Here is an 18,076-nt window from a genome sequence, read left to right as displayed (position 1 = left end):
ATGATTTCAAAATAAAAGAGCTTTTTAAAATGAAAATAAAGCAGCAAGGAGCCTCAAGATCTGGGGGGATGGTATATGTGACTCAACTGGTAAACGTGTCTCTTTCTCAAAAACAAACCCAAATAATATAAACTGAATGCCAAAAACTCATGAAATCCTCCTGAAAATCCTTCAACGTGAGAGGAGAAATGGAGAGGACTAAACATGTTGATGAGACTTGAAAGAGAAATAATAGAAACAATACTAATCACAAGGAAATATCAAAGTTGTTTTCTAAAAAATAAACTGCTAACCAGTCTTATGGTTAATGCTATGATGTTAAAGCAATAAATAATATGAATCTTTTTAGTGGGTTGGAATCTTGGTAGATAAAATAAACCTACTTAGCTCTCTTCCTCACTAAAGGCAGGCAGAGACCACTATAGAAATCAGGGTTTTTAGTCATGTAAGGATCGCATTAAAACAAGAGGAAGCAGGAGCATTTCTCTCTTTCAGTCTGGCATCTGTTAATAAAAGTGAAAAGGTTCATCCAATTACTATCTGCCAATGCTGGGCCATTGCAGTGCTGCCTTGGTGGGAAGGTATCACTGGGAAAGGATGTGATCGCTGCCCTCCAGGGGCTTGTAACCTCGTACGCTAATCAGCGTACACCCAGACCTTGAAGAAGGACACTGCTCAAATCCTAGTCTAAATTTCTACTATTACCAGGGCCTGGGGAGGCCTCTCGAGTTCAAGAAGATTAAATGAAGGGCTATTTTAGTTAAATATTTAAACTATCTGCTATGTATAAGCCCTAAGAGAGGTACTGTGGAGGTGCATGAACTCCTGTCCTTAAATAAGTGTATAATCTGTTAGAGAACACAGTCACATACATAAACAATGACAAGAAATGAAACAAGAAATAAAACATGCTCTGCCCAATTACTTCAAATCTAGAAACTTCAAACCATTTATTTCCCCCTAAACACTCAATGCTTTTTCATACTTTAAGGCTTTCCACATGCTGTTCCCTTTGATGGAAAACGTTCCTTTTCCTTCCTCCTCCAGGGAACCAGTAATTCTCCTGTAAGACCCAGATCCTCTGCCACCTCTCATGTGAAGCTCCCTCCAAACAGAGAAGTAGGAAGAGCCCTTCCCACTTTATCTGTGCTTTCCACAGCAGACGGGGGGCACTTACTACACTGTTGAAAATATTTTAGAACTCTCTCTTCTACTGAACTGCGAGGAAATGATTTATGGGTTTCTCTAAATTCACCTTTAGGTCTATTAAAATAACGTTTATGTGCATAGTTCAAAATTTACATGGTACAAGCTTATTAGGAAAAACAGTACATTCCCATTGCCAGGTCCCACTTCCCAGAGGCAATTTTCAGCTCTTCCAATGCTTTATTCTGGTAGCTCTTGATTTTTCAATTATTAATAATAATAATATACATTAACTTCTTTTGGTGCTTAGTGATTTGGGTATGAATCATTTCTTATTCATCATTTTAGGTACACTTTGTGGGCTCTTTCAAACTGAAAAGCAGTATCATTTAGTTCTTGGGCAATTTCCTCACATTTTTTCTTTGGCAATTTTCTTTTCTCCATTTCCCTTGTTCTCCCTCTCTGGACTTCCTATTAGCTAGATGCTGGATTCTCTGATCTTTTTTCCTTTTCGTATTTTCTCTCTCTTAGTTTTTCTGTTCTGTTTTTGTATTGTCACTGTATTGAAGATTTCAACTTTGGCCTCTAATCAAGCTATTATTGATTTTTAAAATCTCTATATCTTATTTTTAATTTCCAGAAGCTCTTATTTTCTGACTGTGCCCTTTTCAAAAAACATGCTTTTTTTTTTATGGTCCCCAAACTTTTCCTTTAACCTATCAGGGACGCTGGTTAAAAAACTTTTTTTTTCTGCTTCTTACAGAGTTTTCCAAATTCCTTTTTATCCCCATAAACTTTTCCTTTTCCATTTGTTCAGGACTTTTCTTCAATGACAGGAGACTATGTTTCTTGTCACCTTTGAATCTTTAGCACAAAATTTAGAAGAATAAAGAGTCAGATACTGAGTAGATGAATAAAGAAGGAACAAAATTAAAAACATTCAAAAATAGTTAAGAATAAACAGATGACAAAAGACTGGAGAGAATGCTTATTGTGCTGATAAGACTTACACGTCGCTGTCTTTTTAAGCCAGTGATCCAGGACTGCAGGGGATGCACCTGTCCACAGATGCTCTCTCAACTGGATGAACATAGCCTTTTGTCCAAACCTCACCAATAACCAAATTATTTAATTTTATTTGTGTAGAAAAATAAATTCTTTAACGCTCCTCCTGTCTGGAAGAACTGAATATATTACTTCATAATTTCTTTGCCACAGCAGCATTCTCTTTTAGTTTTAGGTTTTTAAAAAAATTTTTTCCTCATAGCTTGCAATAGATAAACCAAATCTATTTCTTTGAAGCAATCTACATCTAGTTTTCAGAAAGAACAGCAAAAGTAGTCTTAGATACAGTGACTGAAATGACTTAAGAGGCCAGAAGCCTACGAGGTATAAAAAAAAAAAAAAGTAACAGAAAATCTATCTTCCAACTCTGAGTGGAAGGTTCTTGTGCTTAAAGACAAAAATCTAATGTCAGCTGACTGTGCTGAGTTTTGTTTGTAAAGCCTACCAGAGATCTTGGTAGTTTCAAAGATTTGATATCTATAGCCCTTATTATGGTAACTTTTTTAAATTATGAAAGTAAAATATCATTTGTTATCAAAATATCTTTAAAATGCATTTTAAAAATCACTTATAACACTACCACCCAAAGAAAATCAACATTAACCTATTAGTTTATGTTCTAGGATTTTGTCTTTGGAGATAAGGATTTTTCTTCATAAAATCTGGATCATACATTTTACTGTGACTATTTAGAGTCTGAGATTTCTCAGTTTGAGCCACTGGTAACACCAAGTGACTACTGCCCCTTAGGGCTAAGAGAATCAGAAAGAATAGTTTCTTCTCTAGATTTTATCAATATCTCAGTGCACAATCTGAGACCATACTCCATACCACATCATCTACAATTCAAAAATCAAAAGGCTGGATTTGTAACCAAAGAGCTCATTTTTTTTTTTTTTTTTGTTTCTTCAGATTTAATCATTCTTTCTTGCATCAAAAATAACAAAATTGTAGGGTGACATTAACACATGATGGTGAAACAAAAATGTGTTTCATTTCATTAGTCACAGGCTACATATCAACCAGCTGTCGAAGCTAAAAATATGCCTTAGTTTAAAATTTTGTAAAATACAAGCGTTTAAGACTCATTTTGAAAGAAATGTGACTTCTTTTCGTTTCTAACAACCCACTGGAAGCTTTGAAGAAGAAAAAATCAGCACCTCTAAAGCAAAAGAAAAAGAAAGGCGGTGGGAGGGGAATTCAAACGATTTATTGATAATCAGTATCGCATTGTTTACACCTTATCAGGAAGATGTAAGGATATTACACATTAAGGATGACAATTTAAGGCCACCCCAGAGGTAAACAAAAATACAGACTCTAAAAAGAAAAGGCCTGAGCCAGAGATCAAGACATCAATAATAAAAGCAGTGCGTTTTGGTGGGGAGCAGTGGGCCAAGGGGATGGGGCAATAATACTCTCACAGCTTTTTCTCACAGGGGTTTTGCCAGAGATGGAGTGTGCAGCCATGTCTTCTCAACTCTCAAACATCACACTCAGGTGCCATGACACAGATGCTCAACTTTGGGACAGAAACAGCAGAGAGACTTCCATGTCTGGTCATTAGGTCACATGGCCCAGAAATCACGTTTCAAGATAACACTTTCTACCATGAAATATCTTGATTAGAAAACAGGTCATGGGAGAAGCTGAAATCTAAACACTGCAATTGGAAGTCAGGTGTAGCTACAGCAAATTAGAGATGCAAAGCTATTTCAAGGGTCTCGGAAACCCATGAAATCATATAAGAATAAAGTACATTTCACTGAATTTTAGAAAAGAATCCCAGGTTCTCCTAACTCCCAGCCCAGTCAGTGCTCTTGCCACTACATCATTTTGCCAGACATCAATATGATCCTGGGATTGTCTCTCTCTCTCTCTCTATTTTTGAAATAGGAACTCTGGGGCCTAGGATGAAACATCTGATAGGGAAAGATTTCAAGTATTTTTCTGGATTTTTCATTTATTTTTTATATACTGAAATTAAATTTTAAAAAGTAATTGTCACCCACAGTCACAGATTTATAGTTTTATTGCCTCCCATAAAGCCTTGATAAATGTATATTTGTTGAATGAATCTTTAAATTCACAAGTAAAAATTTACTTCACTATAAAAACATAAACTCACAGGTAAAATGCTGGGGTCATTCAATCACTAAAGATCATGAAAACATCATCTCTAAATGCCAACACAATGGATATGAGTGAATTAATTTTAAAGAAGCATTTTGAACATACTTAAATTCAGAGTGGATTCCAATTTTACTCTACTGAACATAGTACAGCAATTTTAATCTGCCTGCTCTGCTACTCAAGGCTAATAATAATTACCAAGGATATCTATCAGGTAATTACTTTTCTCCTCAAATAAGGACTTTGAATAAGAGTAGGAAAAATGATTAAAAGAAAAAAAGAATGAAGAGATTAAAAAAAGGGACTAGACACCAATTTCTTTTGATAAACACAATAATTATATAAAGTATCTGGCATACATGTAACAGAGCTCTAGAAATGAAAAATAACCTCTTAAAAATGTAATGCTCAACAACTTAAGGGTCTATTCAGTCCTTCTACATGAAAGAACAATTAACCATTGCACGAAAACATACATTCAAGTGATACATTATACGTGACTTTGGAGTCATGAAAAGAATAAAAATAATACTGGGGAATCCTGAAACCAAGCTTTTATCTTAGGACTAACCTTTGTCAGGTTACAACCCAAGCCCCAGTTTTTTCACCCATAAAGTGAAAAAGATCTTTAAACTTTATGATACTTATACCTTCCAAAACCATAATTCTTTCCACTGGTTAAATGGTAAAAGCGGGGAGAAAGATGAAAATAATATACAATCAGTTCTGTTCTAACATTTGTTTTGAATATGCACATTTGTTTCAATGCAACTGAACAATGTGAGCATAATTCACTCTCCACGTTTGCTTACGTATCATTTAATCCACAAGAAAAACTAGATGAATCCAGAAAACTGCACCCAATTGAACCGATCAGTCCAGATATATACAAAGTGCCCACACTCAAATATCTCCCAGCTTCTTCAGTTCACTGCATGTTATGAGCCATACCCATCCATATCATCCATATTTGGCATTACAACTTTCTGTTTCAGATAACCCTTACTTCACAAGCTACAGCCCTCCTAATGCCACTTCAAGAAGCATACCTGACGTCTCTTTCAAGGTAAACTTCCGTATTATTGTAGCATTTATGCATTTTTAGCCATGTAATACATACAGTGCAGCCAAAGATGGAGAAGCTGTATACAGTCAGCAAAAACAAGACCGGGAGCTGACTGTGGCTCAGATCATGAACTCCTTATTGCCAAATTCAGACTGAAATTGAAGAAAGAGGGGAAAACCACTAGACCATTCAGGTATGACCCAAATCAAATCCCTTATGACTATACAGTGAAAGTGAGAAATAGATTTAAGGGACTAGATCTGATAGACAGAGTGCCTGATGAACTATGGACTGAGGTTCATGACATTGTACAGGAGACAGGGATCAAGACCATCCCCAAGAAAAAGAAATGCAAAAAAGCAAAATGGCTGTCTGAGGAGGCCTTACAAATAGCTGTGAAAAAAAGAGAAGTGAAAAGCAAAGGAGAAAAGAAAAGATATGCGCATTTGAATGGAGAGTTCCAAAGAATAGCAAGGAGAGATAAAAAAGCCTTCCTCAGTGATCAATGCAAAGAAATAGAGGAAAACAATAGAATGGGAAAGACTAGAGATCTCTTCAAGAAAATTAGAGATAGCAAGGGAACATTTCATGCAAAGATGGGCTCGATAAAGGACAGAAATGGTATGGACCTAACAAAAGCAGAAGATATTAAGAGGAGGTGGCTAGAATACACAGAAGAACTGTACAAAAAAGATCTTCACAACCCAGATAATCACCATCGTGTGATCATTCACCTAGAGCCAGACAACCTGGAATGTGAAGTCAAGTGGGCCTTAGGAAGCATCACTATGAACAAAGCTAGTGGAGGTGATGGAATTCCAGTTGAGCTATTTCAAATCCTGAAAGATGATGCTATGAAAGTGCTGCACTCAATATGCCAGCAAATTTGGAAAACTCAGCAGTGGCCACAGGACTGGAAAAGGTCGGTTTTCATTCCAACCTCAAAGAAAGGCAATGCCAAAGAATGCTCAAACTACCGCACAATTGCATTCATCTCACACACTAGTAAGTAATGCTCAAAATTCTCCAAGCCAGGCTTCAGCAATACATGAACCATGAACTTCCAGATGGTCAAGCTGGTTTTAGAAAAGGCAGAGGAACCAGAAATCAAATTGCCAACATCTGCTGGATCATCGAAAAAGCAAGAGAGTTCCAGAAAAACATCTATTTCTGCTTTATTGACTATGCCAAAGCCTTTGACTGTGTGGATCACAATAAAGTGTGGAAAATTCTGAAAGAGATGGGAATACCAGACCACCTGACCTGCCTCTTGAGAAATCTGTATGCAGGTCAGGAAGCAACAGTTAGAACTGGACATGGAACAACAGACTGGTTCCAAATAGGAAAAGGAGTACGTCAAGGCTGTATATTGTCACCCTGCTTATTTAACTTATATGCAGAGTACATCATGAGGAACGCTGGGCTGGAAGAAGCACAAGCTGGAATCAAGATTGCCAGGAGAAATATCAATAACCTCAGATATGCAGATGACACCATTCTCATGGCAGAAAGTGAAAAGGAACTAAAAAGCCTCTTGATGAAAGTGAAAGAGGAGAGTGAAAAAGTTGGCTTAAAGCTCAACATTCAGAAAACGAAGATCATGGTATCCAGTCCCATCACTTCATGGCAAATAGATGGGGAAACAGTGGAAACAGTGTCAGACTATTTTTTGGAGCTTCAAAATCACTGCAAATGGTGACTGCAGCCATGAAATTAAAAGACGCTTACTCCTTGGAGGGCTTTCCTGGTAGCTCAGATGGTAAAGAGTCTGCCTACAATGCGGTAGACCCAGGTTCGATCCCTGGGTCAGAAAGATCCCCTGGAGAAGGACATGGCAACCCACTCCAGTATTCTTGCCTGGAAAAATCCCAGGGACCGAGGAGCCTGGTAGGCTATAGTCCATGGGGTCGCAAAGAGTCGGACACGACTGAGGAACTTCACTTCACTTACTCCTTGGAAGGAAAGTTATGACCTACCTAGACAGCATATTTAAAAGCAAAGACATTACTCTGTCAACAAAGGTCTGTCTAGTCAAGGCTATGGTTTTTCCAGTGGTCATGTATGGATGTGAGGGTTGGACTATAAAGAAAGCTGAGCGCCAAAGAATTGATACTTTTGAACTGTGGTGTTGGAGAAGACTCTTGAGAGTCCCTTGGACTGCAAGGAGATCCAACCAGTCCATCCTAAAGGAGATCAGTATTGGGTATTCACTGGAAGGACTGATGTTGAAGCTGAAACTCCAATACTTTGGCCACCTGATGGGAAGAACTGACTCACTGGAAAAGTGCCTGATGCTGGGAGGGATAGAGGGAAGGAGGAGAAGGGGATGATAGATGATGAGATGGTTGGATGGCATCACCGACTCAATGGACATGGGTTTGGGTGGACTCCAGGAGCTGCTGATGGACAGGGAGGCCTGGCGTGCTGCGGTTCATGGGGTCACAAAGAGTCAGATATGACTGAGCGACTGAACTGAACTGAACACATATAAAACTATCCTTCTGTTTTTGTTAGGTTGCTATGAGAAAAAAGCTAGTGGAGGTGATGGAATTCCAGCTAAGTTATTTCAAATCCTAAAAGATGATTCTGTTAAAGTGCTGCATTCAGTATGTCAGCAAATTTGGAAAACTCAGCAGTGACCATGGGACTGGCAAAGGTCAGTTTTCATTTGAATCCCAAAGAATCACAATGCCAAAGAATGTCCAAACTATCATACAATTGTGCTCATTTCACATGCTAGCAAGGTTATGCTCAAAAATACTTCAAGCTAGGCTTCAGCAGTATATAAACTGAGAACTTTCAGATGTACAAGCTGGGTTTACAAAAGGCAGAGGAACCAGAGACCAAATTGCCAGCATTTGCTGGCCCATGAAGAAAGCAAGGGAATTCCAGAAAAGCATCTACTTCTGTTTCACTGACTATGCTACACTTTGTGTGGACCACAACAAACTGCAGAAAATTCTTAGAGAGATGAGAGTACCAGATCACCTTACCTGTCTCCTGAGAAACCTGTGTGTGGGTCAAGAAGCAACAGTTAGAATTGGACACAGAAAAACTGACTGGTTCAAAATTGGGAAAAGAGCACGTCAAAGCTGTATATTTTCACGCTACTTATTTAACTTCTATGCAGAGTACATCATGTGAAATGCTGGGCTGATCAGTCACAAGCTGGAATCAAGATGGCTGGGAGAAATATCAATAACCTCAGATATGCACATGATACCACTCCAATGGCAGAAAGGGGCTTCCCTGTGTGACTCAGTGGTAAAGAATCCGCCTGCCAATGCACGATAGGTGGGTTTGATCCCTGGGTCAGGTAGATCCCCTGGAAATGGAAATGGCAACCCACTCCAGTATTCTTGCATGGGAAATCCATGGACAAAGAAGTCTGGCAGGCTATAATACATGGGGTCCCAAAAGAGTAGGACATGACTTAGTGACTAAACAACAATGGCAGAAAGGGAAGAGGAACTAAAGGGCCTCTTGATGAGGGTGAAAGAGGAGAGTGAAAAAGCTGGCTTGAAACTCAACATTAAAAAGACTAAGATCATGGCAACCAGTCTCATCACTTCATGGCAAACAGAATGGGAAAAAGTGACAGATTTTATTTTCCTGGGCTCCAAAGTCACTGTGGATGATGACTGCAGCCATGAAATTAGAAGACACTTGCTCCTTGGAAGGAAAGCTATGACAAACCTAGACAGCATATTAAAAAACAGAGACATCACTTTGCCAACAAAGGTCCATACAGTCAAAGCTATGGTTTTCCAGTAGTCATGTACAGTTGTGAGAGTTGGACCATAAAGATGGCTGAGTGCCAAAGAATTGATGCTTTCCAATTGTGGTGCTGGAGAAGACTCTCGAGAACCCCTTGGACTGCAAGGAGATCAAATCAGTTAATTCCAAAGGAAATCAATCCTGAATATTCACTGGAAGGACTGATGATAAAGCTGAAGCTTCAATACTTTGGCCACCTGATGCGAAGAACTGACTCATTGGAAAAGACCCTGATGCTGGGAAAGACTGAAGGTGGGAGGAGAAGGGGACGACAGAGGATGAGATGGTTAGATAGCATCACTAACTCAATGCACATGAATTTGAGCAAACTTTGGGAGATAGTGGAGGACAGAGGAGCCTGGAGGGCTATAGTCCATGGGTTTGCAAAGAGTAGGACACCACTTAATGACTGAACAACAACAAATCTCTTCCATATGTCACTGACAAACTTTGTGAGTATTGTGTCCTTAACTTCATTTTTCCCACAAGACTTGTGGCTTTCCACACCATTATCTTTAGCAACCGCACATCATGTTATAGCAGAACAGACTATATTCCTATTTGGGGAAAAAATTAATCAATGACCAGTTTTATCTTCTTCAATGGTAACAGATGGACAAGCTTCTTGAAAATCTGCTTAAGCATTAAGCCAAAGTCAGAGAAAAGTCTTTAAGCTCCCTCCTGAAGACATAATTTTTATTCCAAACTCTATCCATTGACTTAGTAGTTCCCAGATTAGATACCAGATTTGGAACCAAACATTATCATTCACCTTGGAATAGTGAACAAAAACTGGGATTTGTCAAGAGATAGAAGAGACACTGAAGGTATCTTCTAAATTCAGACCTTGATTCTGAAAGAGAATCTTGGTAGGTACCACTGAATAATGCCACCTGTTCAATAATGGGATGTTCAACAGCTACTCAATAACTATCATGAAAGAATATGCAGCCAAAAAAAAAAAACCCGCTGCAGTATAATTATAACACTACAGTAGAAACCACAGAATCTTTACAAACACTCCTAATTCTTGCTAAACTCAGAGGTGACAGAGCATAGGGAAAAGCATGAGGTCAGGCATGTTTCTTAGTTTCCATTCAGACAAGAAACAGGAGACAGACCGCATCACTTAGCATTGAAGCCAAAGGTTGGGTAAAACATGTTACTCAGAACCAAAGGGCAAATAAAAATAATGCTGCTATTCCGCATGCACAGGAAAGACAGAGAACATGATTGTTTTGCCTGTTTGACTGAACCTGTACTTGAAACCAGGACTGATACCAGAAGTACCAAACACAACTGTGGTACAGCGTGAACTCATACAAGCCAGGCAGAGCTGTTTGGTCACTGCAGTCTTGATCCTGGTACCAGTTCTTAAAGAATGACAGTATTTTTCAAAATAATTGAGATCGTTGTTCACATACAAATGCACATATGAATGCAAGAGAAAAAAAGTGAAGAAAAAGAAACCATCAAAATGGTTATGGTGGTTTAATATTTGGGTAATTAGATTATGAGCTTCCCTAGCGGCTCATGATAAAGAATCCACCTGCCAATGCAGGTGATGTAGGGTCCATCCCTGGGTCGGGAAGATCCCCTGGAGGAGGAAATGGCAGCCCACTCCAGTATTCTTGCCTGGGAGATCCCATGGACGGAGGAGCCTGGAGGGTTACTGTCCACGGGGTCGCAAAGAGTAGGACATGACTTAGTGACTAAACAACAGCAACAACAAATTAGATTACAGCCGATTTCTTTTCTTATTGGGTAGCATTCATTATTTTACACAATAAGTGTTTACTACTTGTATCATCAAAGGAAAACAAATGTCTTTTTAAACCCTTAACTGAAAGAAAGTAATCCCTGATCATAGTTCATGTAGAAGCCACAGTAAGCCACCAATTGCATCTTCTGCTTTCCAAAGGGTCAAAGGTGAGTGGGCTGGATTTGAAGGGCACTTCCCCCACCACACAGGAAAATCCAGGGAATTCTGCAAGAAACTCAGTCACAGAAATGTCCACGAGCACAGTGATAGACACTGCACACTCAAGGCACGTGCGGGACCTGCTTGTCCCTGGTTTTACCACCTAGCGTTTTGCTGACTCCCACAGCTCTTCTGGAAAATCTTTACCTTTGGGGTAAAGCTAATACCGTCACCGAACAGTTATCTTGAAGCAGAGAATATGGAAATCAACCAATGACCAGAGCACACCAAATGTACAATAGGCCACTGTAGTTTTGTTTTTTAATTGAAGTACAGTTGATTTACAATATTTTATTAGTTTCAGGGGTACAGCATAGTGATTCAGGGGAGTTTTGTGTTTTTGTAGATTATATTCCATTATAGATTATTATAAGATATTGGATACAATTATAATTCCCTGTGCTATGCAGTAAATCCTTGTTACTTATTCATATATAGCAGTTTGTACCTGTTAATTCTATACTCCTAATTTGTCCCCCTCACCCCCACTTTCCTCTCTGGTAACCATAAATCTGCATTCTGTGTCTGTGAGTCTATTTTTGTTTTGTATATAAATTCATTTGTATTATTTTTTAGATTCACATATAAGTGGTATCATGTAGTATTTGCCTTTCTCTGTCTGACTTACTTCACTAAGCATAATATTCTCTAGGTTCATCCATGTTGCTGCAAATGGCAATATTTCATTCCTTTTAATGGCTGAGTGATAGCCCAGTGTGTGTGTGTATGTGTGTCTGTTGATACTGTAAATAATGCTGCTATGAACCTTGAGGTACATGTATCTCTTCAAATTAGCATTTTTGTTTTTTCCAGATATGTACCCAGAAATGGGATTGCTGGATCATATGGTAAGTCTATTTTTAATTTTTTAAGGACCCTCCATACTGTTTTCCACACTGGCTGCATCAATTTACATTCTCACCAACAGCGTAGGAAGGTTCCCTTTTCTCCACACCCTCTCCAGCATTTATTATTTGTAGACTTTTTGAGGATGGCCATTCTGACTGGTGTGAGATGATATCTCTCTGTGGTTTTGAAATGCATTTCTCTAATAATTAGCAATGTTGAGCATCATTTCATGTGCCTGTAAGGACCTGCAGATTTTATAGCCAGTTTTCTCTCAACATCATCATCCCAACCATGATGAGTACTCATTCCTCAAGCCAGAAAGCACAGATTAATTACTAGATATACAGCACTATTTTAGCCACTATGGTGAATACAAAAGAAACAGAAGCAGTCATTCTTTCCATAGCATTCACAGTGTGATAGCCAAATATATGACATACACATCAGGAATATTTAAATGACAATAAGACAGCAAAATTAAATGGCTAAATGAGCTACACAGATCAATTTAAAGGAGGACACTGCTCACTATGGACTTAAATAGTTGGGAAAAGCTTCAGGGAGGAAGAGTTTTGGTAGCAAAAGAAGGTAGACAAAGGAAGTCCAGGTACTGGTACCAAAATAAGCAAAGTTACTAGATAGAAAAACCAATAATGAGTCTGAACAGACTGTAATAAAAACCAAGTTGGGGAACAATAAATTTAAGGAAGGAGAAATAGCTTTGGGCAGATTATAAATCCTCTTAAGGGTTCATTTACCTCTAATCCATCAAATACACCATTATCAAATTAAGAACATTTGTGGGAAAACCTGTGTACAGACACTATGCTATATATGACAGAGACATATGATATCCAGTCTCACATTAATCTTCCCAAAGTAGGTATCATTATTCCCACTTCACAGACAGAAACTGAAATTAGTTAAACAGAGATGTTAACTAATTTGCTCAAGGTCACCAGGTAGGCAACAGAGTTTAGAACCCAGGCCTACTTGACTCCAAAGTCCATACTCTTTTTTTTTTTTTTTTAATTTTCCTATACTATCTCTTCCTAAAACACAGCTGCAACAATATTACTCTGAATTTATTATATCTCCCCTCATCACAGCATATTCTCCTCTTTTTGACTATCAAGTGTCCCCATGATGATCCCCTGTGCATCAAAGCCTGCTCTCACGAGAGTGTCTGCAGCTAAAATAAACGTGGCTAATAGCAGTTTGTCACACCCAGGAGTATTTTCACTGTTACAGGAATCAGAGGCTTCAGTTAGAAAGAAACTCCAAGTCACTTAGTGGAATACACTTCCTACCTTCTCAGGGAGCCAAGCCAAAAATGTATTTTATGATGTCCATTTTCATAGCTTATAAAGCTAAAGCTCACACAGTAAGAATCTCACCCATAAACTGAGGGTCTCCACGGAAATCTAACCTGCCCCAATCCAGGAGACAAAAGGCCAGCCGTGGCTACAGGTTTGCTCTGAATGGAAATTGAAAGTCCTGATATTTCACGCTTTAGGTATATGACATAAGGGAAATGTATTTGACATTTAAATTCCTAAATGTTTTCTAAACAGGCTGCCAAAAAAAAAAGTGCTTTCTAATAATTCTACAAAATGGTCCTTTACCGTCTCTGGGAACCAGGAACATTATCTTTAGCGCTCTCACCTTTTCTGCAGTCAAAGATCCTACGGGTATCAAATGGTGAAAGTGTCATCTCTCAAAGGAACCTACATGGGCTCTCAGAGTGGGTAAAGATGAGTGTGTAGAAGAGCATGGCCCGTCACACTGCTTCACGGACTCCGTGTGAGAAGAACCCTCACTGACTATCCACTTGCTAAAGCCGGAATATACTAATCGTTAGCTCAAAGGTACCCACTCCAGTGTTCTTGCCTGGAGAATCCCAGGGACAGGGAAGCCTGGTGGGCTGCCGTCTATGGGGTCGCACAGACTCGGACATGACTGAAGCAACTTAGCAGCAGCAGCAGCAGCTCAAAGGTAACTTGAACGTTCCCCAGGAAGTATTTTAATGGACCAAGGATGATAAGAGTTGCAGAATGTGTTTCAAAATGGCTTGAATTGAACATAAGAAATTTTCTGATCCAGCTTAGAAAATAGGTTGAATTAAATATTTTACATAGAAAATAAAGGTCATTTGAAAATAAAAATGACACCCTTCATTCTTTCTCAACAGTTGTTATATCCCTCACCTTAAAGAAATCACTTCCTAAAAAAACTCTCATTTCATCAAAGCTCTATTACATATGATAACAAATTTTAAGGGTGGAACGCTTGTCATAGTAGTAAAAGGAGAATTATGCCCTTACGTATCTGGATGGCTCCTCTAGGTTCTGGTCATTCATGTCAGTAGGAACAGTCCGGGTGGCCAGTGGTCCCTCTGCAAAAGGTTTTGGTAACTGGCCTCTGAACTCTGATGGAATGAACTGAAGCTGCCAACTGTCAGAAACACAAAAGAAGAATGAGAAAAACACAGGGGGCTCAGATTGCTAAATGTACTTGAAATACATAAGCAAAAAAAGGAAATTTCATGTGAAAAATATTTCACTTGGAGACAAAATATTTCTGCGAAACCTTAGTCACAGAGCATAGAGGCAGAGGTCACAATTTAATCCAAGATCGTTGAGAAATTTTCAACTTGAGAGCTCTCATACCATTTCACCAACTCTCAGCAGTGAAATTTCCAACAGTGGTTATACCATCAAACAACTAGAGAAACATCAAAGCTCATTGCCAATTATCATGTGATCAGGGGACCTCTCAAAATTTAAGCAAGTTCATCAGGCGTAGAGAGGAAACAGTGAAATGTAGGGACTCACTGTGGGAAAACTACTTTGTTCCTGAGTAATCCTCAAAAGCATCTTTAGTTATGAAACTGTTTCAGATGGAAAAGGCAAAGGCTAAAGCGAACACTTTAAAAAACAAGCTTTAATTAATCATTAATGACTGATACAGGATCTTTATCAAGGAAAAAGATATTACCACCAGCTTAGCTGCTGCAGCCAGTCCCCAAATGGAGCAACATGACTCATCTTAACCTGACTTCTCTTTTCCCTAAATAGGACTCTTCTCTGTCTGAATAAAGCAGTTACAAAGGAACTAGGAGCCCATGCTATCTAGCACATCCAACCACAGACAGCATGGAGGAAAGCGGTGCACAGGTCTTAGCCACAGCTTTCCCCAGAGTCCATATAGTGGGAGAGAACGTTCACTGTCGCTGGACAACAAATGTGTCCTCTCTAAAAACACTCTAGACACCGAGAGTCTCTAAACCACTTTCAAAAGTGGATTAACATGAGTTAGTCATAAAAATTTAAACACAGATCCTCAGGAAGAGCCACGAGCAGGAGCCCAGGACCCACAACGTCCTCAGAAGGTCAGGGCAGCGCAGGGTGCATCAACAAACACAGGCCCTGGGTGCTCGGCACGCTTACCGAGATGGTGAATCACTCAAACGCCCCCGGACAAATCCAAAGTGGAGGAAAAACTAAGATGACATTGCCACAGATTTGCTGTTTCTACACCTCGATTTAAAACTCTGAGAATTAAAGGGCAGCTTACTTGTCGGGCAGAAGGAAGCTGCTGGGGAAGCGATGCCACTCTTTCCCGACACAGACGTTGACGGGCCGGCCTTCAGGAACGCTGTGGATGGTGGGATCCGTGGCAATTCGATAAAATTCTGGATACAAATCAAGGGGTCCGTGATACCCTGGAAAGGAGAGGGGTGTGTGAAAGCCGAAGATGAGAGAGGTGAGATCCTGCTATTTAATTAAAACGCGTGTTAGTGGCCCTCTGGGATCCGTGTGAGAGGCACACAGCAACTCCAGCAGGATCCCACTCAGTGACATCACACATCTCTGCAGTCAGGAAGATGATTACAGCAGAGGCCCAATCTTTGTCAGAAATTATTTGCTTTCTTGCCCTTCTCTACACCCTCCACCTTTTTAATTCATGTTCTTTGAGCCCATTTCAATATTCTGGATCCAAATGAAGATTATAAGAAAGAATATAATCATGGACTTGAGCCACAACTCTGCATCCTATGTTTAAGGCTTCCTTAATTCATTCTTTAAAAGAAAAAAAAAAAAATTAGTAAGAATAGAGAAGAAGTGTATAGTTAATCACACTAAAAGGAATTCTCAATCTTCTCTTCAGTCCTAAGGTACAGATGTCACATCCCATTCTTAATTCGAAGTCCACAGGTTCTCCACACAGAAAAGCCCTCCCCCTCGGCTTAGGCTGAATTGTATTAAACACTCACGCGTCAAGCAAAAACCAAGGTAAAGTGAGTGTGGATTAAGTTACTGTCTGTACATCTACCTCTGAACAGTGCCACAGAGCGAGAAAAAGACAGGAGCCCGAACAGGAAGAGTGTTCCTAACGCCAGCCAATTCGACGTCACAGTGTAATGCTCCAGGCGGTATCGCTGAAACACGAAGTGGTAACATTTCTAGAAAGAAAGAAAACTGCTCTGAAAAAAAGATACACCTTGCAGGATACACATCATCACAAGACATCATCATAACTTAAAGAGGAAGGAAAAGAGGTTCTACCAAGAGTCTGAGCATTTGCACACAGTGGGGTACCCACTCCACATTCTAAGATGAAAGCAAACTCTGCTAAACTGTCTGTAGATCAGCCTCACCAGAGGATGTTCCTAGAATGAAATCTCACTGGCTTCACAGGAAACTTAGTTGGATATTTCCCTAGTGACTAAAGTCCTAATAATTTACTTTAAAAAAAATATTTAAATGAAAATGGCTTTTGGTAGTTTTTTGTTTTTTTTTTTAATATATGAAGTATCTCAATCTATTCTGATGTAACTGGTGATTAACCTTCACTTTCCTTACTGACAAGTTTTCATCAAAGTTTTTAGTAACAACAAAATGTCTCATGACCAAACAAGAAGGAAACAGAATTCCCCTCTTGGAACGTTAGGAAAATGCTGTTAATTATATGCTAAGCTACTTCACAAACCAGATGAATGTCATTAAGAATATACACACACCTGCATGAGTTCTGCAGCCTTTCAGCACCTTCCCATGAGACTTTCTTCCTGCCTTCTTTCCCTCTCAGACTAGAACTACTTTTGGAAAGCAATTTTGCAATACATAACAAGGGCCATAAATATGTTTGAACTCCTTTCATACTTTTTGGAATCTTTCCTAAGGAAACAACCCAAATACCTAAACAAAGATATTTATCCTAGCATTATTTATAATACTGAAATAAGTGAGCAACCTAAACTCTAACATAAATTACGTCTAACCATTATATATAACCAATTCAATATATTATGTATTACATAATAATGTTATATATCGTATCTAACTCAGAACACTATATTGCTATTAAAATGATGCATATAGACATGGCAACATAATGATATAATTATATTAAGAAGGATACAGTTACATGAACCTTAAACTATAAGCATAATAGATTCCGTTATATGATTGGCAAAAATGCCAGAAGGAGATTTTGTTTGGGTAGCAGGACTGATTTTAGAAAGAGGTAAAAGAAAAATTATCCGTGATGAAGCTCAATTACTTTTATAATTAAAATTATTTTTAAAAACTATTGTCCTAACAAGGATGAGATTTTAAAACTTTATGCTAAATGAAAGCAGTCAATCACAAAAGCGCACATATTCTATGATTTCATTTATATGAAATGCCTAGAATAGGCAAAGCTATAGAGATACAAAGTAGATTAGCTGTTGATTGTGACTGAGGAGATATTGGAGGGGGGCAGCTACAACAGCTAAAGGATTTTTGAGATGATGAAAATGCTATAAATTGAGGGCAGTAATGCTTACACAGACCTGCGAATAGCCTAGAAAACACTGTATCATATACTTTAAATGAGTAAATTCTGTGGTTTGCGAATTGTGCGTGCATGTGTGCTAACTCGTTTCAGTCCAGTCAGACTCTGAGATCCTATGGACTGTAGCCCGCCAGACTCTTCTGTCCATGGGATTCTCCAGGCAAGAATACTGGAGAAGATTGCTGTGTCCGCCTCCAGGGGATCTTCCCCACCCAGGG

General features: G+C 39.0%; 1 protein-coding gene across 1 annotated transcript in view; it reads right to left on the bottom strand.

Moving 5' to 3' along the window:
* The window catches only part of ALG9 (ALG9 alpha-1,2-mannosyltransferase), a 114,017-nt gene that overhangs the window by 50,418 nt on the left and 45,523 nt on the right, over positions 1–18,076 (bottom strand). Inside the window, exons 11-13 of the mRNA XM_006065264.4 lie at positions 16,353–16,482; positions 15,594–15,741; positions 14,342–14,471 (exon numbers count right to left, since the gene is read on the bottom strand). Coding sequence (XP_006065326.1) covers positions 14,342–14,471; positions 15,594–15,741; positions 16,353–16,482 — 408 coding nt within the window. The remainder of the gene's footprint in view (positions 1–14,341; positions 14,472–15,593; positions 15,742–16,352; positions 16,483–18,076) is intronic.

Source organism: Bubalus bubalis, chromosome 16 (genome assembly GCF_019923935.1).
Source record: "Bubalus bubalis isolate 160015118507 breed Murrah chromosome 16, NDDB_SH_1, whole genome shotgun sequence".
In the NCBI taxonomy this organism is placed as follows: Eukaryota; Metazoa; Chordata; class Mammalia; order Artiodactyla; family Bovidae; genus Bubalus; species Bubalus bubalis.
This window is presented reverse-complemented; position numbering and strand designations above follow the sequence as displayed.